We start from the raw sequence: 25,049 nt of genomic DNA, 5'->3' as shown, positions 1-25,049 counted from the left end.
AAAATCAAGATAATCTTATAGTTTTCCAATACTCTTGCCCTGAATACGGTAGATCTAAGAGACTTCCTGGTGAAAAGACTTTGTACTGTACAGAGTGACATCTTGGAAATATCTCCAACATGAATAAAGTCTTAAAATGAAGAGTCCCTAAATTATTTCTGTGGAAGCATGAAAAATGTGATCGAAACATGGTCAAATGGCAAGACTGAAAGGTGAGGCTAAAGTATTCACAAACTTAAATACTAGCAAGTGAAATGGGGAAGGAAAACAGTTCTATTTCCTAACATCAACTGCCATGTGACCTTCGGGAAATACCTCCACTCTACTCTGTTTCGCTGCACAAAGGGCTAGTCGAAAGATTTTAATACCCAAGTTCTAATCCTGATTCTGCCAGGTAACAGTCATGTGACCTTGAGAAAGTCCCTTAACGTTTCTGAGCCTTGGGCTTCTACACTGTGAAAATTGAGAATTTGCAGTCTTTTGGTTTGTACTTCTAATTATGGTTCTGAGAGTGAGCTAAGTACCATTATGCAGATGTACTATATAAAACTCCCAGGAACTGCAAAAGTAAGAAAGATATTTTCTTCTTTTTCCTTTCCTTTTCTCTCTCCTCTCCTCCTTTTGATTATTGTTGTTAGCGTTATAGCTCTCTTAATACTTGAAGCCTCAGATCTTTAGTCAAAGCAACGGGAGATTTTAAGGTTATTCAGAAATTGGTAATTCAATTTTTGAAAGGTTGGCTCTTTGTCTTCCTTCATTTCTCTACTTGAATTTTGGTTATTTTCACTGCACACGTACTTCTCAACTGTGAGGCTGGAACGAAAAAAAGGGGCTGAATTCAACCTGACTTCTATCACTTGCTGACACGGATGAATGACTGTCTGAGGTGGAGATGGGGAAAAGGTGGTTTATCTGTGTAAGTTTCTTATGCATGCCACCACTGTCCACTAGGAAGAGAAATTGGGGTACTGATATTATTCTGAACATTTTATGTTGTTTCAGATCTTCTTCCTTCCCTGAAGAAAAGAAACCTGTAAGTATGGAAGGTGGCAGAGAAGAGGAAAGAAGTGGGGTGGAGGGTTCCCATGAAAAAATGTGTTTAAAAACTGGATTTTAATGTGAACCCCAGCATTGCACGGGTATGTTAACACTGTTAACAATCTGTGTAGCAGGCAGCTCCTAGAAAACCCTCCCCAGCCTTGGGAAAGTCACGTTTCCTATATGAGACCCTCCGGCAAAAGCAGTACTGATATGCCATCAGTGTGCACACAGCATGGGAAAATATCAAAGGTACAAGGATATAAGGCCATTCTTAAATCAGGAGCAAAGAGAGGCACTGTGGCTGGGGAGGCAAAGCTGTGGAGGTGAGGGAATCTTCTGGAAGAGCCTGCCTCTCTGTCTGTAGTACTGCAGCTACCCTCCACCTTAACAGCAAGGTTGGATTAGATGGTCGTTTACATGGGGAAATGAAGCCAGAGGCTTTCACACACATACAAAGGCTTCTGATATCTGATCACATGATTTTTTCTGCTTGGTAAACCACATGGTGTGTGACCAAAGGAAACAGTTGAAAAATGAAGGTGACTTTTGGAGATGACTGAAGAGAAGGGTCAGAGATCACACAGTCAGGAGACTTTCGATTCTGGGCATTTGTGTTCTGCTTCTCATTTTCAGATAGTTTAAAAAAGTAAACTTCTTCAGGGCAAGATCTGTCTTTTTTCTATATCGCTTGGCTTGGCTAAGCAATACAGAAGAAGATGTATTTCTAGGCATGGCTAGTGATATAGAAGCCAGCATCTTAAGAACAAGTTCTATTAGTGCCTTTAGTCCTCGTCTCAAAAGGGGTAACATAGTATGATGGGAAAAAACAGCAGTGGAAGGTAGAAGACCCAGGTTCTGGTGATTTTCTGACATACTAGCTGGGTGGCTGCAGATAAGGCATTTGACCCTTTCCAGGCTTCAGCTGGCTCATCTGTAAAACAAGGAGTTACCCGGATGACCGCTAAGGGCCTTTCCAATTCTAATACTATAAGAAATGACCAGTCATCCATTGACAAGAGAGTTCATGTATTTCAGGCATTAGGCTTGTCTCAACTGGTTTTTAGAAAGTAAACTTTGGAGCTTCTTTTCTTAACAGGTGGTACCACCCTCTCCAAGATAAGTCGACCCTGCTTGTCATTCCTCATCACCCTCATTTCTGGCCTGCTTGGTACCTTGCCATTTTTATAACCTTCAACGATGGCCATTCTTAGCTTCTTCATCTTGCTCTTCCAGTGAGGAAAATAAGAGAGAAAAATAGGAGTGACAGCGCACGCACACACAGACACACACACACAGCTACTGCCGCACGTCTGCAAGGAGACAGCAAAGTACTTTGTCAGGTTGTTGAGAATCACTGAATAGGCATTTTATAAATATGAGATGAACATCTGAAAGCAAGTCTTACTACTTCTTCCTGCTTTTGCTGACAAATGATCTGTTTCCATGTACTCCCTCATTCGTCAGAAGGTGGAGAGTGATTCTCTGCTTTCTAAACCAAGAAGCCCAGGGCCCGTTACTCCTTACATGGCAGCATCACCCGCCCAGGCTTCACACCCAAGCCAGTGCTTGCTGCAGCCCAGGGGGCCAGACATGAGGATTACCGCACATTAGCAGGTATTCACACTGGGCACATGGGTCCCGGAGACTTGGGAGATAAGAATTCGTATCATTCTACGTATCCTGGAAGGGTCTTGTCCCTGGAACAAAGTCTGTACCATTACCATGTAGATACCAGCTAACCTACTCTGGTCCTGGCACAGTGGCTTCTCCATAAATATTTTAAAAATAAATAGGAATCCGGTGGTTCTTCACAATCTTAATATCTGTGTGTAAATTCCTTCTGTAGGTACAAAAATAAAAGGCTGTCTTTCATGGATGGTTTTATCTCCATGTTCTAGAATTCTGATAGCTGAGGCTCAGTGTCCTGTCTGGATGTCAGTCTTGTGTTACAGTCACCCCACGACCTGCTCAGCAGGATCTGTTGTTATTTGGGGGAAAATCACCTCACTTCCATCCACCTCCATGAGGACCCTCCATGATTCGTGTATCAGTCAAGCAATGAGAATGTTAATCAGCAGAGCAACTCTGCCAATAAAACAAAAAACTTTCAAGTTGCACATACCCAAACTTTTCATGAAAGAAAGGAGTCGACGGCTAAGTTCCCACCAAGGGATTTTTGTCCAGCAAAGGATACTGCAGGCCCGAGGCCACGGCACTGGTACGGTAACCTCCCAGGCGTTGCCCACTCTCCGAGCAGTGCCAGGCAAACTGCTTGTCCTGCCCCGTGCTCAGCACCCACTCCAGCTCCAGAACAAACAGGATCATCGTCACTCTGCTCTGATGCGCTAAAAGCCAAGAGAAAAGAAAATAACCCATAAAGCATCATAAAGGAGATTAATAAAGCATGGTCCACAGAGATGCGTCATTCTCTTCTCCCCGCCCCCAGAGGAAGCTGGACAGTATGGACTGGTATTACACACACAGCCTAGAACAGGGGTTCTCACCAAGGGTAGAGGTGCGCCACTGGAGAGGGACATGCCTGAGTTGTTAGACGATTTTTTAAAAGCTATCCATTTCCTCCCACTGTGCTCTTCCTTTCCCACCAGCACCAACCCCAAGTTTACCACCACCCAGAGTCCCCGTTACCAAAGGGCCTGGGCCACCTTTCTCAGACATGACAGAGCTGCTGGACTGGAGAATGTCAGACTCAATGTGACCACAGAACAATAGAATGCATGATGATCTTAACAATGAAGTCACCCGGGTGAGTTTATGTAAGCTTAAAGAAAGTAAAGAGCATTACTGTTCTCCTTTTGGTAAAGGATGGCTTATTAAACCCACAACAAAGTTCTAGATGAATTTTCTGTAAGAAATCAAATGCTGGAAAGGAGGACAGAATTATTCCCAAGTGCCATGTAAAAGAGAAGGAAATAACCCTCATGTCAAAGTACACATACGTGAGGTAAGGAGGGCAAGTCTCCAGGGTCGCTCATAAACAGAGGCAACACCATCACAGAATTACCACATCACACAAGTTTACAGTTAGAAGAAACTGTTTGTGTCATCTGCTCCTTCTCCCTAGTTCACATGTGGGTAAACTCAGGCACAATGAAGTTGAGCAGTTTGGCCAAGATCTCATGGCTTCTCAATTATCGAATAACATCAATAAAAATTTGCTTTCTTCTTATACAATTCCAGAAGACGAGGCAGAGGGGTTCCATGGCCACTGACCAGAGCTGACTGGAATGAACAAAGATCGGTATCCTTGAACCCAGACCTCACTGGCCTTGTGCCCAGGAGCTGGCAGTCTGGTGGGCAAGAGCAGACTTGTCACAAGCGTGATGCATGAGAGAAAACATCAGTTTCCCATTTGATTATGAAAATAAAGGATGGATCAATGCAACTCTACTAACAATATTGCCTGCCAATTTCTGAGTGTCTAATAAGTGCCAAGTACTTAAATATATTCTTTCACTTAGTCATTGTAATGACCCTACAAAAGTGGGTGGTTTCTTCATCTTACAGACACAACCTGGCCTTGGCAGGATGGCCCTTTTAGATCGGCTACCAAACCAATGAGTATCCACAGGACAGCCATGCCACCAAATGCCTGATATTTTAAAATCTGATATCTGAAGCACAGAGAATCTAAAGGGACAGAGAGGGGATACAGAAGCAATAATACTATAACTTCTCTACAGTAAACACCTGCCTGTCAGAGTATCAGTCACTGTTCAAGATCAAACCGTTGTCTTTAACTTAAAAGACATGACTTCTTGGAGGAACTCCCGAAGATCTTGTCATCAAATGTCCAATTCAAGCTCCACCAATGATGGAATAAAAATGAACTTCTCCAATGGTCCAAGTTTCCCAAGTCTATTTCAGCGAGAAAGTAGCCCCCAGCACTTTGTCCCTTTTCCCCATCACTTTCTAAATCCAAGGGGATGACAGCAGCCCAGAACACAAAGGGGGGGGGGGGGTAAGCCCTCTGAGCTGCCATGACGTGAGGGGAGGAGACAGAGGCTCACAAAAGTTCAATGACTTGCTCAAATCTACGCAATGAGTGACGAAACTAGAACTAAAACCCTAGGCCCTCTGCCAAAGTTGGTTCTTTTCTGTGTCAGGCTGCCTTGGACTACTGAAACAACAACAACAACAACAAAAAAAAACAAGCCCCAAAACTCAGAGCACATACTCTTTCTAAGGTGACATAATTCTTTCATTCAAAAAGAAACCCTTTAAAGGTACATACATATCACTAAGCTTCAGAAATGTGGGCTTGAAGTCTGGCTATACTTCTTTTATTTTTTTATTTTTTTTTAAATTTTTTATTTTTTATTAAAAAAAATTTTTTTTTAATTATATTATGTTAGTCACCATACAGTACATCCCTGGTTTCTGATGTAAAGTTCGATGAGGCTATACTTCTTGAATAGGAAGGCTGAGAGAGGACATCCTTGTCTTGTTCGTGATCATAGGGGGAAAGCATCTCATTTCTCACAATTAAGCACCATGTTAGCTGTAGGTTTTTGTAGATGTTTCTTTATGGAGGTGAGGAAGTTCGTCTCTATTTGTAGTTGGCTCAGAGTTTTTATCACGAATGGGTGTCAGAGTTTATCAAATGCTATTTTTGCACCAACTGACAGGATCATATTGTTTTAGTTCTTCAGCCTTTTGATGTGATGGATTATACTGATTTCTGAATGTTAAACCAGCTTTACATCTGGAATAAATCCCCTTGGTCATGGGTATATAATTCCTTCTACACATTGTTGGATTGGCTAGAATTTTTTTTTTAAGGATTTTAACATCTAAGTTCATGAGAGTTACTGGTCTGTAGTTTTCCTTTCTTGTAGTGTCTTTGGTTTTGGTATCACTGATTGTTTTTTAAAAAAATATTTATTGAGGTAAAATTCACCAATTGAAACCATTTTAGAGTGGTTTTTAGTATATCCACAATGTTGTACAATCATCATGGAAAAATGTTCTGTTTACAGAACGTTTCCATAATCCCCAAACAAACCCACATCCCCAGCTCCCCTTCCCCTATCCCTGGGCAACCACTAATTACTTTCTGTCTCAATGAATTCCCCTATTCTTTAAAACACACACACACACACACACACACACACACACACACACACACACACACAAAACTATTTGAGAGAGAGACACAGAGCGAGAGAGAGCACGCACAAGTGGGGGGAGGGGGAGAGGGAGAGGAAAGCAGACTCCCCACCAAGCAGGGAGCCCAACGTGGCGCTTGATCCCAGGACCCAGAGATCATGATCCGACCTGAAGTTAGACGCTAAACCAACCAAGCCACCCAGGTGCCCCCTCCCCTATTTCTGATATTTCATATGAATGTATTCACACAAAGTGTGGTCCTTTGTGTCTAGTTTCTTTCACTTAGCATGTTTTCAAGGTTCATCTACATTGTAGCATGTATCAATATTTCATTCCTTCTTAGTGGCCAAAAAATAATTCATTTCATTGATACACCACATTTTGTTTAGCCATTCATCCACTCATGGACATTCAGGTTGTTTCCACTTTTTGGCTACTGTGAATAATGCTGTTATACACAATGGCATGCAAATATGTCTGAATCCCTCCTTCCACTTCTTTTAGGTATAAACCTGGAATAATCCTTGCTTAGTCATGATGTACTATCCTTTGTATATGCTGCTGAATTTGATTTGCTAAAATTTTTAGGTTTACTGCATCTGTTTTCATGGGGAAGGCTGGCCTGTATATTTCTTTTCTTGTACTGTCTTTGTCTAGTTTTAATGTCAGGTAGTGCTGACTTCAAAAATCAGTTGGGAAGTCTTTTTCTGAAAGAGTTTGTGCAGAGTTTGTATTGTTTCTTCCTTAAATGTTTGATAAAATTCACCAGTAAAGCCATCTGGGCCTGGGGTTTTCTTTGTGGGAAAGTTTTAATTATAAAGTCAATTTCTTTAGTAGATATACAGTTATTAGGGTTATCTATTTCTTCTTGAGTGACCTTTTGCAATTTTTACCTTTCAAAGATTTGTTCATTTCATTGAGGTTGTCAAATTTATTAGCATTAAGTTGTTCATAATATTCCATATTATCCTTAAACATCCCTACAATCTCTAATAGTATCACTTCCCTTATTCCTGATATTGGTAACTTGCATCTTCTCTCTCTCTCTCTTTTTTTCTGGTAAGTCTGGCTAGAGGTTTATTGCTTTTATTCATCTTCTCAAAAGAAACAAATAAAAACAACAGTTTTTGGTGTCATTGATATTTCTCTATTTTCTGTTTTCTATTTTATGAACTTCTGCTATGATCTCTTGTCTCTTCTGCTTAGTTTATGTTTCCATTTGTTCTTCTCTTTTGTGTTTCTTTTTTTTAAGATTTTATTTATTTATTTGAGAGAGAGAAAGAGAGAGAGAGAACAAGTGGGGGGAGGGGCAGAGGGAAAAGGAGACTCCCCACGAGCGGGGAGCCTGACACGGCTTGATTCCAGGATCCAGGGATCACGACCTGAGCTGAAGGCAGATGCCGAAATGACTGAGCCACCCAGGTGTCCCTCTTTCTGGTTTCTTGATGTAGAAACTAACACTGATTTCAGACCTTTCTTCTCTTCTAACATAGGTGTTTAGTGCTATAAATTTCCCCTTAAGTACTGCTTTAGCAGCATACCATAAATTTTGATATGCTGTTTCCATTTTGATTTCTTCTTTGACCCATGGATTATTTAGATGGCCCGTGATTATTTAGCTTCCTATATTTGGGGATTTTTCAGAGATATTTCTGTTGACTCCTGCTTCAATACCATTTTGATCAGAGAACACACCTTGCATGACTTGAATTCTTCCAAATTTACTGAGACTCATTTTATGGCCCAGAATGTGGTCCACCTTGATAAATGTTGTGTGTGAAGTTGAAAAGAAAGTGTCTTGTGCTTTAGTTGAATGGAATGTTCTACAGATGCCGATTAGAGCATATTGGTTGTGTACTGTTCAAGCCTTTTATACTGTATTGACTTTCTGGCTACTTATTCTGTCAATTATTGATATATTTGATCAATTATTAAGAGAGGAGTACTAAAATTTCTGACTAAAACTGAGGATGTGTCTATATCTTCTCCTGAAGTTTCATCAGGTTTTGCTTCACATATTTCAAAGCTATGTTTATTAAGAGTATAAACATTTAGGATCGTTATGCCCTCCTGATGGATTGACCCCTTAATCATTTTGAAATAATCTCTGGTAATATAATCCTTTATCCCTGGTAATATTCTTTTCTCTAAAGTCTACTCCGACTACTATTAACATAGCCACTCCAGCCTTCTTGTTTGCACAGTATATCTTTCGTCATCCATTTATTTGTAACTGCTTTGTGTCTTTATATTTAAAGTGCATTTCTTGTAGGTGGTTTATATTTGGGTCTCCTTTTTTTCCACTCAATCTGATGGCCTCTGCCTTTTAATTGGCCTTAGACCACATACATTTAATATGATTATTGATAACTGGTAGGTTTAAATCTATCACCTTGCTATTTGTTTTCTATTTTCCCATGTGTTCTTTGTCCTCTTCCCTCTTATTCTTCTTTTTTGGGGGAGAAGGAGTTAATTGAGAATGATTTTAATGATTCCACTTTATCTCCCCGGTTGGCTTATAAGTTATAACTTTTTGATTTGTTATTTAATGGTTGCTGTAGGGCTAGAAGTATACCTCTTTAACTTATCACAGTCCTCCTTCAAGTGATTCTATTTCACTTCCTGGGTAGTGTAAGAATCTTACAATACTATACTTCCATTTCTCCCTGTTCCTTGGCTTTTGTGTTACTGATGCCAAACATTTTAATTTTACACATTACGACCCTCGTGCTACTTTATTATTTTTAGTTAAATGGCAAATTGTCTTTTTATAAGATTTAAATAATAAGAAAAAATCTTACAGTAACCACGCCTGGTGCTCTTCATCCTTTTGTGCGGATCCCTATTTTCCTTTGCCTTCATTTATTTCCTTCCTGAAAGACCTCCTTTAACATATCCTTTAGTGCAGGTCTATGAATTCTGTGTTTTATGCCTGAAAAAATTCTTATGTCACCTCCATTTTCAGTATCTGTTAATATTTACTCACAGTGGACTGGTTCCTTTTAACTTTTATAACTTTACTCTTATTATTATGAATTCATCTTAAGCAGGACTTGTTTTTGCTGTGGGACGTCTGTGTGACTTGTCTTGTTGAAGGGAGCTTTTGAATTTATTTCTAGCAGGTACCACGAGGATACCACTGGCCCAGGACCAATTTTTATGTTAAATTCTTAAGCTGGAGCTTCTAAGCACTACATGAATGATTTAAATTTGTACTCCAAGATTTTAGGTTGCAATTTTCATTTAGCTAGAAGACTCCTACCCTCTATCCAGATTTGAGATCAGAAATAAATTATGCTATGATCTTCTGGGCCAACAAGTGGGAGAGTTTTGGCCCTCTCTTTTTCATGGGCATATAGCCCTTTATGCATTTCATCTTTATATGTAAATATCAGTTGCAACTTCCCACCTCACTCAAGCCCTAGGTCTCATCTTCTGTCCCTAAGTCAATGTTCATAAAAAGCTTCTAGCCATTAGAAGTTCTATATTTCTCCCCCAAGATAGCTGTAATGTCAGGTAGTTTGCATATCACTCTGAGTTTTAGTTCTCTCTTTGCTTCTGGAACATGGGACTTTCCCTCCTGTTTCTCTCACGGGCTTAGCATTGCATTAAAAAAAATTAATGACAACTGGGATTTCAAAATGTCTTGATAAGCTGAGATGATGGACTTGATAAAATGAGATGATGAATAACCTGTAGTCCAGCATTTAGGCTAAAAACAAAACAAAACACCCCCCACACCAAAAAAAGCAACAGCTTCAGAAGTACAGGAGCTATAGCGTAATAACAACTTAAGTGAGAACCATTAAGCGGTTTGAGTTGACTGCTCCAGTGAGCCCACAGTGTAAAGTGGCTGTCAGAAGTTCACCCTTTATGGAACAGTGACCAGGAGAGGAAGGAAATACCGTTTTGTAGTTATCACATTACATATGTGTATTGGTTATCTACTGTATAACAAATTACACCAAACTTAATGGCTTAACACAATGAACATTTACTATCTCAGAGTTTCTGTGGATCAGAAATCTTGGTGCGGCTTAGCTTGGTGCCTCTGATGAAAGGTGTCTCAGAGGATGAAATCGAGGTACGTGGTGGGACTATGGTCTCATCTGTAAGACTGACAGAGGGAGGACCTGCGGAATTTCATGCTCTCATGTCAACTAGATTCAGTTGCTCGTAGGTTACTGAGCTACCTGAGGGCTTCAGTTGCTTACCAGCTACTGCTGTGGTCTCCCTCGGTTCCTCACCACATAGGCTTCTCCATAAAGTAGTTCACAAGATGGCAGCTGGCTTCCATGAGAACCAGCAAGAGCAGGAGAGGGCAGACAAGAAGGACTAGTCTCTATGCAACCTAATCTTAAAAGTGACATCCATCACTTGCCATATTTTAGGTCCAGTCTACACTCAAGGGGAGTCTATACTCTCCAAGGGCATGAATAACAGGAGACAAGGATCATCAGGAGCCATCTTAGAGGCTGCCTACCACGATGTGTCACATTTTGAAATGGCTCCAGAGGTACAACATGATATCCCAAGATCTGTGACCAAGACAACAAAAAAAATTTTTTTAAGAACAAAAATTGAGGTCACGTAAAGGAGAATGTAAAATGTTTAGGCTAGAAACGAGAAGAGATAAGAGGAGGGGAGGAAGAGACCAGGGTGGGAACTTTCATGGCTGTTTAAAAAGCTGTCATGTGGGGCGCCTGGGTGGCACAGCGGTTAAGCGTCTGCCTTCCGCTCAGGGCGTGATCCCGGCGTTATGGGATCGAGCCCCACATCAGGCTCTTCCACTATGAGCCTGCTTCTTCATCTCCCACTCCCCCTGCTTGTATTTCCTCTCTCGCTGGCTGTCTCTATCTCTGTCGAATAAATAAATAAAATCTTTAAAAAAAATAAAAAAATAAAAAAAAAATAAAAAGCTGTCATGTGTAAGAGAGACTGTACTTAGTTTCTGTGGCTCCAATAGGCTGAACAAAAACCAACAGGGATACACTCTAGTACTTATAACACAACATTTTAATAATCTGGTTACCTGTTTGTAACCTCTACATAATTACAAACTGCTTATAGGCAGGTAACATACATGTTTTGTTTACTATTACAATCCTCAGTTATTGGAATTCAGTCGAAACCCAGTGAATACTTGGTAAGTATTATGTGAAAACAATTAAAGAATAAATCCATAGGGAAATGAATTTTGGCTCAAAATCTAGAAATAAAGAACTTAATGCTTAGAATTTTACAAACCAGGATGGGTTGCTAGGTGTGTCTCTGGAGGTATCAAAAGAGAGTCTGGATAATCATGCAGGATGGATGAAGTCAAGAAATGTGGATGAAATAACCTCTAAGACTTAAAAGATCCACCTCTAATGTTCTGATCCTGTTACATCATTGGTCTGGATAAATAGATCATTACAGAAAATGGCTCCTGATCCATCTATGGTACACTGCCAATGTTGAAGACTCAATAAAACCTTAATTCCTTTCCCTTAGACAACATGGACACTCTAGGCCTTTTAAAATATTTAACCAAAAATGAAATGAGCCGCATGTAAAGTATCTCACTCCTAACACTGAACCCACTCTCCACCCCTGCTGCACTGCTTTGAGGCCGTGTGGTGTAACAGAGAGACAAAGGACAAAGGTCAGAGCTTCTGCGGTCACAACGACCCAGTCTGGTTCTGCACATTACCAGCTACCGGACCATAGGCAAGTCATTCAATGTCGTTAGGCTTCAGTTTCTTAATTCAAAGACTGGGATAATATTCACCTGAAAGGACAGCTCTGTTTTGTTCCCCCTGACTATTGTAAAGTGAAGCCGCCAAGAAACAGTTCAAAGTCTAGGTAAAAACATTGCTCTCTCATTCCTACCTTGATAGTTTTTCACAGGAGTCATCTTGTTATAATCTTCTGATAAAATAAACTCCTGCAAAAGAGAAGAAAAATATCAAGCAAAAGGAAATTCTGTAAGTGAATGATTATGTTTCGATAAAACCAGACTGCATAAAGAAACATCATCACAGAATTACAACATTAGTATTTTGCCAATCAACTCGGCATTTTTATACATCTTTAAAAGTAACAATCATAATTATGATCCAATGCAATTATAATTTTTACCTTGTAACACTAAAGTTGATTTTTTCTTTTTCTTTTTTTGAGTATGTTTGAGAAGAAAACTGGATCAAGTTCAGAGTCTTGACACTGGTCAATTTTGAAGATAACCCTCATTTAATTTGCTACAGCTGAAAATATGGCCGCTAAGCAAATAGATGGCAATCCTCTATAGATGAGCAAATTGGGTATTTTAAAGATTCTGTTTCTAATATTAGTAACTTATTTCTCCTTACAATAAGCTTCTCAAGGCTGCCTCTTACTCATCCCTACATCCCTAAGGTACATGGCACAGTGTCTTGGAATAGTAAGAAATCAGTAAGTACTGACCAAACAGGTACGTGAAAGGCATCTCCTAATCTCATGAGATTAATTTGGATGTCAAATTTACTCAGAAATAATTTCTATGTAACACATTATACATACTCTTTGTGAGGACACATAAAACCTGAGTGGGTGAGTCTGTGCGTGAGCGTGCGTGCACGCTTCACCTAAGCATCTACATATACCATGACCTATATCTAGAAGCCAATCAAGTGTTTATAAGCCCCAGCCAGGTTTTGAGTCCTTTAGCGTCTTTCAAATGCAAAATATCCATATACTCTTAAACAGTAAGTTGTCAAACATAAGGAAAGCTGGAAAGGATAATAAATTGATGCCTTCATCTGAGCTTAGAAACAGAACAGTGAGTCTTTTCAAAACATTTGGAGGCTTCCAGAATGTTTCCTTGAGGACTTAAAGGTGTGTGGGAGGACAGATGTGTAAATTCCTTACTTGCTATCTGGGTATTTACTGAGTTGACATAGTGTAACTTTTTAGAAGAAAATACTTATTTTATTGTTTTTATGATAGATGCCGCAAAGTTAAGTATAAGGTGATGTGACAGAATACAGGAGGTAACAAAGTTCCTTTGGGTGTTCACTTTCCTACCCTGTCCCTCAAGAAGCTTACCTACAAAATGGATTTTCTTCCCCGTGATTTTCTCAGTAAAAACATTATTCAACTTGTCACTTTTTAAATTCCTTTCAGTATTCCTTCAAGAAGTAGCACTATGCTCATTTCTCATTTCTGAAGAGTTAGACTCACCACTGAAGAGAGCAGACTAATTTTTAAAAGTAGTAAAGTCGTTCTCCCATGAGAAGCTGATGGTGTGGGTAAGGAAGCTGCGCGCGCATCTCGGCCTCGCCTCACTACCGCCCTCCGTCCCAAGCAGGACTGGCTTGATCCTGAGCCTCCCACTTTAGAGGGCCCCAAATTTCCTCACACACACACTGAATAAATTTATTAAAACCGTTATTATTTAGGCAAGTGTTTGCTGACTATACTGAAATGGTTTTCTAGCGTGGGCAAAAGGTCACTCAATTCCTCTCAGGACAAGGCAGGGTACAAAATGGAACAACTGGATGCAGATCTGTATTTAGAATCAACATATTAGAATTAACAAACACAATAAAATTACCAGTTCACTGCACTGGTACACTTAATTTTTTTGTTCATTTGCTTTTCCTATGACAATAGAAACACATAATCATGGAGAAAATATGGGAGATTTTGTCAGCCTTTTTTATTCTTATTTTTTTGATCAAAGAAACAATATGCTACTTTAAAGAAATGTAAGAGAGATGGGCATTAAAAGTCCCTTGTGATATTGTTTCTCAGAGAAAACTATTATAAAAAGTATTGTTGGAATAATATACATAATAAAACAAAAATATTAATACTTTTTAAATTCAGTTTTTTATTTTAATTCTAGTATAGTTAACGTACAGTGTCATATTAGTTTCAGGTGTACAATATAGTGATTCAATACTTGCACACATCACCCGGTGTCTTCACAAATGCACTCTTTAATCCCCGTCACTTATTCCCCCCTTCCCCCTCCCCCCGGCAACCATCACAGTGTAGTCTCTCTAGTTAAGAGTCTGTTTCTTGGTTTGTCTTTTTCTTCCCCTTTGCTCATTTGTTTTGTTTCCAAATTCCACATATGAATAAAATCATATGGTATTTGTCTTTCTGACTTAAAATGTTAATGCTTTTTAACAAGGCTTTTTTTCTGTTAACAAATCATGTATATCATTCCCACAAGTACATGTTTATCAACTTCCTTCTTTTTAATCACGGTATAGAATGTGCGGTAATGGTCTTCTACTGATAAATGCCTACATTTCCAGTTTTCCTTATTTAAAAATATTACAGTCAATACATTTTATCTTTTTACATCTCTAACAATATTTCAATGAAATAAAGTTCTAGAATTGTTGGATGAGAGGGCATGATGATTTAAAATCTGATAGATACTGCCAAATTGACTTTTTAAAAGATTTATCTATTAACACTCACAAACAATATAATGTGAAAGTGTTGCTGTAGCTTGAAATATTTTGTTAGGTTTAACCAATCAAAGCTCAGTAGACCAAAGATGTACACATTAAACAGTTTTTTAATTCATCTTTCCACCTTCCCTTCTTTACATTCAACTGTCTACATATCTATCATCTTAACTTTTTTTTAATACCTAATTTTTTTTAGAGCATTTTTAAATTCACAGCAAAATTGAGAGGAAGGCACAGAGATTCCTCACATACCCCTCCAAACAGCCTCCCCCATTAACATCTCTCACCAGAGTGGTACACTTATTACAACTGATGAACCTACATTGACATGTCATTATCCCCCAATCCAAAGTCCATAGTTTACCTCCGGGTTCGCTCTTGATATTGCAAATTCTGTGGTTTTTGATAAATGGATACTGACATGTATCCACTATGATAGTGTCATGCAGAAATATTTCCACTGCCCTAAAAATCCTCTGTGCTCTGCCTATTCATCTTTCTTTTCCCACCTAATTCTGGCACCACTGATCTTTTCACTGTCTCCAAAGACTTACCCTTTTCCGACGGTTGCATAGTTGGAATCGTATGGTTCGCAGCCATTTTAAATTGGTTTCTTTTACGCAGTACTACGCATTTAAGTTTCCTCCATGTCTTTTTATGGCTTGATAGCTCATTCTCTCTAGCACTGAATACTATTCCATTGACTGGATGTACCACAGTTAATCTTTTCATGTACAGAAGGACATCTGGGTTGCCTCCAAATTTTTGTCAATTATCAATCAAGCTGCTATAAACATCTGTGTGCAGGTTTTTGTGGGGACACAAGTTTTCAACTCCTTTGGATAAAAAAGCAAGGATTCCTGGGCTGTATGTTGAGTATGTTTAGTTTTAAGAGAATGACCAGGGGGACAGGGTAATTGGGTAATGGATACTGGGGAAGGCATGTGATGTAATGAGCGCTGGGTATTATATAAGACTGATGAATCACAGACCTGTACCCCTGAAACAAATAACACATTATATGCTACTTAATTGAATTTAAATTAAAAAAAAAAAAAAGAACGACCAACGTGGCTGTACCATTGTGAATTTCCACTAGCAGTGTATGAGAGCTCCTGTTGCTTCTCATCCTTGGCAGCATTTGGTGTTGTCAATGTTCTGGATTTTGGTCACTCTATTAGGTGTGTAGTGGTATCTCATTTTAATTTGCGTTTCTCTGATGACACAGGATATGGAGGTATCTTTTCATATGCTTACTTGCCATTTGTAGATCTTGGGTGAGGTGTCTGTTAAGGTCTTTGGCTCACATTTAATCTCTTATTGTTGAGATTTAGGAGTTTTTCAACTATTTTGAATAACTCCTTTTATCAGATATATATCATCTGCAAATATTTTCTCCCATTCTGTGGCTTGTCCTTTTATTCCCTTTACAGTGTTTTGCAGAAAAGAAATGTTTCATTTTAATGAAACACAGTTTATCAATTCTTGCTTTCATCATACCTGTGCTATAGTATCTAAGATGTCATCAACAAACCCAAAGTCATCTAAATTTTCTCCTATGTTATCTTCTAGTTTTATAGTTTTGCATTTTACATGTAGGGTCTGTGAGTTATTCCAAGTTAATTTTTGTGAAGGGTATAAGGTCTTGTCTAGATTTATTTTTTTACATGTGGATATCCGGTTGTTCCAGCATGATTTGTTGAGAAGACTATCTTTTCTCCATTGTATTGTTTTTGCTCCTCTGTTGACTTTATTTATGAGGGTCTATTTCTGGGCTCTCTGTTCTGCTCCACTGAGCTACCTGTCTGTTCTTTCACCCATACCACACTATCTTGATTACTATAGCTTTACAGTAAGTCTTGAAGTTGGGCAGTGTTAATCCTCCAACTTTGTTCTTCTCCAATGTTGTGTATATTGGAGAAATTATATAAACTTTAGAATCAGTTTATCGAGATCTATAAAATAACTTGTTGGGATTTGGATTGGGATTGCACTGAATTTATAGATCAAGTTGGGAAGAACTGACATTTTGACAATATGGAGTCCTCCTATCCATGAACATGGATCTCTCTCCATTTATTTAAGTTTTTAAAAATTTCATTCATCAGAGTTTTATAGTTCACTTCATACAGATCTTATACATACTTTGTTACATATATACCAAAGTATTTCATTTTGGGGGGTGCTAATGTAAACGGTACTGTGTTTTTAATTTCAAATTCTGCTTGTTCATTATTGGCATATAAGAAACAACCGACTTTTATATATTAACTTTGTATCCTGCAGCCTTGATATAATTGTTTGTTAGTTCCAGGAGGCATTTTTGGTCAATTCTTTCAGATTTTTCTACAGAGACAATCATGTCATCTACAAAGAGTGTTATTTCTTTCTTCCCAATCGGGATACCTTTTATTTTCCTTTCCTTGTCTTACTACATTAGCTAAAACTTCCAGTACAATGTTGAAAGGAATGGTAAGGGGCTCATCCTTGCCTTACACCTGATTTTAGCGGGAAAGCTTCTGGTTTCTCACCACACCTAATCGTTTTTAATGTTCACTGTAACAGATCAAATGGTTCAGTACATATAAATAAAAAGTCAGTAATTATCTCCACCTTCTAGCTCATCCCTTTTGAGGAAACCAGTGTTAACAGTCTGGTGTCTTGTTTCACATCTTTCTTTCTCCTTTATCTTTATATCAACATATGTAAACGCATAGAGGGGTTGGGTTTTTATTTGTTTTGTTGGACAAAAATAGGGTCACACTATAGACATTACTCTACGAACTTGCTGCTTTCATTTATAATATATCAGAGCTATCTTTCCAGGGCAAAACACATGATTCTAATTTATTCTTCCTGGTGGCTATCTTGTACTCCAAAACATGAATATGCCATATTTTACTCACATACTCTCTGTTAAATGGACATTCTACTTTCTACTATTATAACAATACAGCACAAAATGTCTTTGCATATATAAACATATGAATTAATGTACAGGTTGAAAGATTGCTAGTTCAAAGATTATAAATACTTAATATTTTAATAAATTCTTCCAGATCTCACTTTCCAAAAGTATGCGGCATTTCAACTCCCTACCATCTGACCCTCATGCAATAGCCTATTTCCCCATATCTAATCAGCGCTGGATATTACTCATCTGTTCAGTTTTCTGCCAAATTGATATGCAAACAAATATAACTCACTATGACTTAATATATATTACCCTAACTGCTTATGAGCTAGAGCACTTTTTATATGTTTATTTGCCATATTCCTTTCTTGTTCTATGAATTTCCTCCTTAAATCCTACCACAGCTTGATTTCTTAAAAAGGAGAGCGTGAGCCAAAACTTAAGTACTGCTGCTTTATTTGACGGTGCAATTTCAGCAGTGTGAATGAAGGAAAAGCAAAAAGCAGCAGAGAAAGTTAGGTTGTACATCACCAAGCTGGCCTGTATTTCATGAAGAAGCCCAGTTAGTTTTCTAGCATACAGGAAGTCTCTAACAGATAGAATTTAAATACCAGGCTTTGGAAGAATCCGTTGGAGGAAGGGATGGAGAGGGAATTTATCTGCCAGCTCTCTCCTCCCTTGCTTTAAATTTTGATCATAACTCCATGGGAACTTAGCTTCCTCCTTCTTTTGGAAGATCATACTATCTAGCCTTGTTAACAGCCACTGGGGGAGTCAGATCTTAGGCTCTGCAAGAGGTGTGCTTCATACAACTCAGAAAGTTGCTGAGAAACCAGAGAGCTATTTTCCTTAAGTTTTCATTTAAAGACAGCAAAGCACAGTGGTTAAGAGTTAAGAGATTGGGCACTGGAGCCAAATCGTCTGGTTTAAATCCTGGCTAAGACACATACTAGTTATACGATCTTGGACAAGCTGCTCAAGATCTCTGCACTTCAGTTTCTGTTCGTGTAACAGTAATAGCCTCATAAGACTGTGGTGAGGATTTGGTTAATATTTAGAAAGCTTTTAAAGCAGTGCCTGGCACACAGTAAGTACTCTATGAGAGTTAAGTAAAATAAATAAATGCTACTTTTCTAAAATGAATTAAGGAGTCTCTCTTTAAAAAAAAATTCTGGAATACATTGAACAACTTTAATCAAAGAATTAGACAGAATTTGGCTATAAAATACTGAATGCCTGGTTCTTTTTAAAATAGCAGCTCTTTAACAACTTTTCTAATTTCTCGTATAGTTATGAGTCTCATAAGCTTTCTTACCTCTCTTTGGGTCAAATTTATTAATTTATATTTTATTATAAAATCATCCACTTCCTTTTAAGTTTTCTAACATATTACCATAGAACTAACGTAACACTGTCTGCTGAATTTTTTTAACCGTCTTTCATATAAAGGCAATTCTAGAATAAGAGTAATTATGAAAATGTAAATTTGTTTCAACACGATTGGTGAATTAGGAAACAATTGGAGCATAGCTCAAATTTCATGTCACTTTTACATGATTTTGTCCAGAAACACTAGATGAGCACAGAAAACTGAACCAAGCTACATAGGAATACATAAACCAGAGACACACAGATCTCAAACATCTACCGGCTACCTCAGTGTACCACCCCTTAGGAGTCCCACTTATCTACATCTGGTATTAAAACTTGGCCTTCTGATTTCAGATTACCTCCTCCCACCATTTCGAAATAACTCACAAGCTGCAATACTTTTGAGGCACACTTCCACAAGCAAACATTAGGCCTTTTTCAAGGTAAAGCGCCATGGTTATGACAATGTTTATGTATTCCCTAATTTAGCATGTCTAAAACCGTGCTACATCATTATGAGCGTCCCGTCTTTACTATTTATGTATCATGGACTAAGTTGTGTGTGTGTGTGTGTGTGTGTGTGTGTGTGTTTAACAAAGTTTTTAAGTATTGTATTCCTAACTTCATTTTCCCCTAAGCCATTTACGGTTTTTGTTGTGCAATTCCACATAGTGCAGTGATTTTTAAAAATATGTTGCATTATAGCAGAAATGAGTGGTTATATATATAATGTGGTTACACCTCTTTCCTTATGCTTAACATTATATACTTCTTATTTCTTGTTTTCCAGATGGGCCAAGGAAATTATCTATTTTATCAGTACTTTCTAAAACTCAGCTTTTGGTTTTATTTACTGTCCTTTGTTTTCTCTATCTTTAATTTCAGTACTCATTTTTATAATTCTCTCTTCCAAACTTCTTTCGGTTTATTTTATCACTTTTGTGTAACTTAAGTTGAATGCTCAGATTCACATGTATAACAACTTTTTATTTTAAAGTAAAATTTTAAGGTAAAATTCTCTAATATAGATATGACTGTATTCCTTAGGTTTTTAGACAAAGTGGTTCTACTTTAGAAAGATTTCTGTATTATTTTATGTATTTCAGGACTATATCTATATTTAATTACTCTTTCAATTAGGAAATTACTTAGAAAAAATGCTTAATTAGCAAGCACTTATATTTATGGCTACCTTTTTGTTACTGCTTTCTAGTTTTACTGGTTTATATTCAGAAAACATAGTATCTTTACTTTTCAAAATTTACTGATTTTCTTTTTAGTCAAGATATTCATGATTTTGTAAATGTTCCGTAGATATAAGAAAAAAATGTATTTTATCCGAAGTTCTAGATCTATTTGTGTATCTATTCAATGAAACGATGATAGTTTTCAAATGCTCTATATATTCACTTTTCTTGCCTACTTGAATTTCACATTCAAAAATAGATGTTCTAAAGAAATGGGCTTTTCTTTTAGAAATGTGCTTCATTTTAAATGTTTATTATTCTGACGATAAAAGTAATATGTATAGTATGATAAATTTTAAAATGGAACACTATCAGGAAGGAAAATTTAAATAGTCTATACTTCTGCCAAATAGTGTTAATTACTATTAATATTTTTATTATTTTGCTTTTCCATCTTTTCCCATGTGTACATAAAAACACATTAAATTGGAATAGTACCACTGATACTGTTTTGTAGTTCTCCTTTTTAACATTACCACGTGAGCATTTCCAATGTCTTTAAATATTCTTTGAAAATACACATTTAATGGCTACATAATATTCCACCGGAAGGCTACATAAGATTTTATCTAATTCGTCCCTGACTGGTACATTTCTAAGACACCAATGTTTTTATTATTATAAAAATAATAGTTAAAATAATATTTATTATTATAAATAATCTTTCTTTTCATGATTATTTTCTTTGGATGGTCTAGAAATGTAGAGTTATTGATAGAAATACTTCTCAAGCTCTCGTTACATATGACCAAAACTTTTTCTAAATAGTTAATGCCAATTCATGTCTCCTCTATCAGTGTACAAGACAGACCATTTTATCCAATGCCAGCCAACAGGTATATAACAAAGTCGATATTACTCAGGCAAAAATAAAATTAAAAAGAATTTCACACATTCGAATGTTTATTAGCCCCAAGTATTTTCCTTTATGACTTTTCTGCTGTCTACAGGGTTTTAGTGCTTTTCTTATCTAATTGTACATGCTCGTCAACTGAAAATACTATCCTTCCTCTGTCATATTTTAAGCAACAATGTATTTTCTTTTAAAATGCACTTAAATAGCTTTTTATACACTGAGAAGTTTTGAATTTTATGCAAATATTATATTTGCCTTTGTGATTTGCATTTTTTAAGCCTACACATTCTTCCTGATAGTTTATAAATAACCACTCTAGTCACCTCTAGTTTTTTGTTTTTCATTTTTTAACGCTTTACTTTGTATATCAAAGTTGCTTATAAGAGATGAGATGAGAATTAAAATAGATTTTTTTTTAAAGCAAGCCAACTGCTTTGGCACTATTTATTTAATCACTTTTCCCATCTATGACTGACGTGTGATGTCTTCTTTCCCATATTCTATGTTCTTACATATAATTGGGTCTGTTTGGGAGTTATCTAACTCTGCTCTATTGACCATCTATTCTATTCTTGTGTTAAAACGAAAATGATATATTACTCCAGATATCAAATGTGTGTTAATACAGAGGATGTATGTCTCCTAATTTTTCTTCTTAAAAAAATGTAGCTCCCTAAGACCCAGCAATTGCACTACTAGGTATTTACCCCAAAGATACAAAATATAGTGATCTGAAGGGGCACCTTCACCCCAATGTTTATAGCAGCACTATCCACAATAGTCAAACTATGGGAAAAGCCCAGATGTCCATCAACAGATGAATGGATAAAGAAGACGTGGTGTGTGTATTTATATATAATATATATATATATATAAATACACACACACACACACTGGAATATAACTCAGCCATCAAAAAAAAAAAAAAGAAATCTTGCCATCTGCAACAACATGGATAGAACTAGAGGGTATTATGCTAAGCAAAATAAGTCAATCAGAGAAAACAATTATCATATGATGTCACCCATATGTGGAATTTAAGAAACAAAACAGGAGCATAGAGGAAGGAAGAGAAAAATAAAACAAGATGAAATCAGAGAGGGAGACAAACCAAAAGAGACTCTTAACCACAGGAAACAAACTGAGGGATGCTGGAGTGGTTAGGGTGGGGGGATGGGGTAACTGGGTGATGGGCATTAAGGAGGGCACATGATGTAATGAGCACTGGGTGTTACATACAACAGATAAATCACTGACCTCTACCTCTGAAACTAATATTACACTGTATGTTAATTACTTGTATGTAAATGAAATAAAATAAAATAAATGTAGGTCGATGATTACCATAATCTTTTTATAGAGCAAGAAATATCACATTAAGAATTCTGACTGGAATTGCATGAAACCTCGAAATTCAGGAAGACTTGACCTTTGTAAGTCTTCTTTTATGTACATTAGTAAATTTTTATAACTTTTTTTGCCTAAATTTCACTTTTCTTTTTGAGATCATTTTTAAGAGTTCTGGTGTTAACTTCGTGAATGGGATTGTTTTCCATTACTTGGTAGACTTTGAGTGAAAAAAGACAGATTCACAGGTGCTACTTTTGGATTAAAACTGAAAAATAGTGATATCACAGTTCCTGGAGACACACTATGGATCCACTAAAAAATCTTGATTTGTGGCAGTCATAGTGAGGAGATCAATGCCGGATAGGGTACTTGGTTAAATGAGACATTTAACACAGTCGTAACTCCAAAGGGCAGAATGAAGCAGCGTTCTATTCCTAAGACTTAGAAGGAAAGGAAAAAGGCATGTTTCAGATCAAATTAAGGACAGAGGGGGGGAAAAAGGGCAAAGCTGGTTAAGGTCCAACGTTACGGGCTATTACTAACAGCCAGCGCTTTGGGCTGAGGGTGGAGTAAAGAATATAAATGGAGTAATACTATAATGCTTCTTTGTACATTTGTCAACACTTTTTCTACTCCTCTTTGTCTCTTTGAATTCCTACAAAAACCAGGTCCTCCATAATGAATCAATCAGAAGGTAATATTACTTTATTTGGGCAACATCGTACTGCAAAGAGAAGTTGCCAGCATGCCCTGTCATTAAAGAATGTACAACAAGGCCCATGCTTGCGTATACACATGCCATTCTCAACCCCCGTGTGGCATGTTTCACAAGAACAGTAATTACTTTCTCTTGGTTTATAAAAATTTATCTGTCAAGTAGATACCACGGCTCTTGTTTGCTAACAGAGGTCACCTTACCTGAGTCAAGTTGTTACTCAGCTTTTTGTCAGTCTAAATTAGAGGTCAACAGACAGTGCTTTGTATTTTCACTAAGATGAAAGGTATGGTTTTGTTTTCTGGTCATCCTTAGACTCCTACACATCCCAAGTTCCCAGGGGTGTCCTGGATTCTTCTGTGAAATGCAGGAAGTAATGGAACAGCAGACTATAAATCCACAGTGCTGTGATGTCACTTCTGGTTCCACCCAGAGAACCAGGCATGACTGGGGCACAGTGAAGCCCAGGTGCTGGAAGAAATGGAAGCATCTAAACACCCCACAAAGATGAACTTCACATACATTTCAAGGCAGTAGCTGCCACCCTGGGCTAAGCACATTTCCTGACCAGTTTCTTCCCTCCCTTCCTTCTTTTCTCTCTTTTTCCCAAAGTAATGTTCAACCACTGCACAATACAAGAATGTGTTAGCAATCAATAATAATTAGGTTAGAAGGCAATGAGCTTGGCTCCTCTGCTAATCCCATGGTCACCCTAACTCTTCAGTATGAGTTTACAGTAAAGGAATGCTAAACAGCTTGTAAGCATGGCCCACCTGCTCACCTATTAAGTATTAAGGTGCAATGAAACAGATTCCAAATATTCTAATAAGAGAACCATAGCATCTTATGCATAAAAAATATATACATCAATTTTTAGTTGCTTGCTTTAATTGAACGTTTGCCAATGATCTCTTATTTCTAAAATACAGCACTACTTTAGGGAACAGAAATATATTCTAAAATTAGATTATTAGCCACCGATTCTTTGTTGTGTTTGTATCAGAGCATGTAAACTGATTTAATGCTTGATAAATCTAATTTTTATGAAGAAAACAGAATTAGAGTCTCTGTGTAAGTTTTCCTCTCCTCTCAGAAAAAACAGATCTCAAACTGACCAGCAAGATCATACAAGAAATGAACAGGAACTCTTAGTCCAAATGTGGTAAGAATGAAAGAAGAAATTGTATCATCTTCTTAACTATCCAGCAAAAGTATCATGTATGTGCCTATGCAAAGCCGTTACTGGAAAGAGGAGACATGCATGTAAAAAGCTTCGTGAACACAGAGGTACTACATTCCTGGCTGGGAACAAAAGTGTTTTCTTTCTGTATCTGCCTCCATAAAAGAGAAATTGATTTGGAAAGGCAAACTGGTGCAACTACAGTATGGATAACAGTGTGGAAATTCCTCAGAAAACTAAAAACAGAACTACCATATAATCCAGTGTTCACGTTACTAGGTATTTACCCAAAGAATACGAAAATACTAATTTGAAAGGATACATGCACCCCTATGTTTGTTGCAACATCATTTATAATGGCCAAATTATGAAAGCGGCCCAAGTGTTTATCAATAGTTGAATGGATGAAGAAGAGGTGGTATATATACACGATGGGATATTGTTCAGCCACGAAAAAGAATGAAGTCTTGCCATTTGCAACAACATGGATGGATCTACAGGGTATAAGCAAAATAAGGGCTAAGCAAAATAAGCCCATTCAAGATACACAAATACCATATGATCTTACTCAATGTGAAATTTAAGAAACAAAACAAATGAAAAGAGGGGGAAAAAACAGAGAGACAAATCAAAACACAGACTTGTAACTATAGAGAACAAACCGATGGTTACCAAAGGGGAGAGGGGTGGGGGGGATGGGTGAAATGGGTGATGGGGATTAAAGAGCACACCTATCTTGATGAGCACTGAGTCACGTACTGAAAAGCTGAATCACGATATAGTACACTTGAAGCTAATATA

General features: G+C 37.5%; 1 protein-coding gene across 4 annotated transcripts in view; it reads right to left on the bottom strand.

Moving 5' to 3' along the window:
• The window catches only part of WDFY2 (WD repeat and FYVE domain containing 2), a 173,181-nt gene that overhangs the window by 42,036 nt on the left and 106,096 nt on the right, over positions 1 to 25,049 (bottom strand). For all 4 annotated transcript variants that reach the window (XR_015725966.1, XR_015725967.1, XR_015725968.1 and 1 more), the window contains exons 4-5: positions 12,040 to 12,094; positions 3,236 to 3,386 (exon numbers count right to left, since the gene is read on the bottom strand). Coding sequence is in view for 1 of the 4 variants with exons in the window: in XM_045796877.2 (XP_045652833.2) it covers positions 3,236 to 3,386; positions 12,040 to 12,094 (206 nt within the window). In the remaining 3 variants the exon portion in view is untranslated. The remainder of the gene's footprint in view (positions 1 to 3,235; positions 3,387 to 12,039; positions 12,095 to 25,049) is intronic.

Source organism: Ursus americanus, chromosome 10, assembly GCF_024610735.1.
Source record: "Ursus americanus isolate L20-20 chromosome 10, mUrsAme1.1.p, whole genome shotgun sequence".
Lineage (NCBI taxonomy): Eukaryota > Metazoa > Chordata > Mammalia > Carnivora > Ursidae > Ursus > Ursus americanus.
The sequence above is the reverse complement of the archived record's forward strand: the minus strand, read 5'-3'. Positions and strand labels throughout refer to the sequence as shown.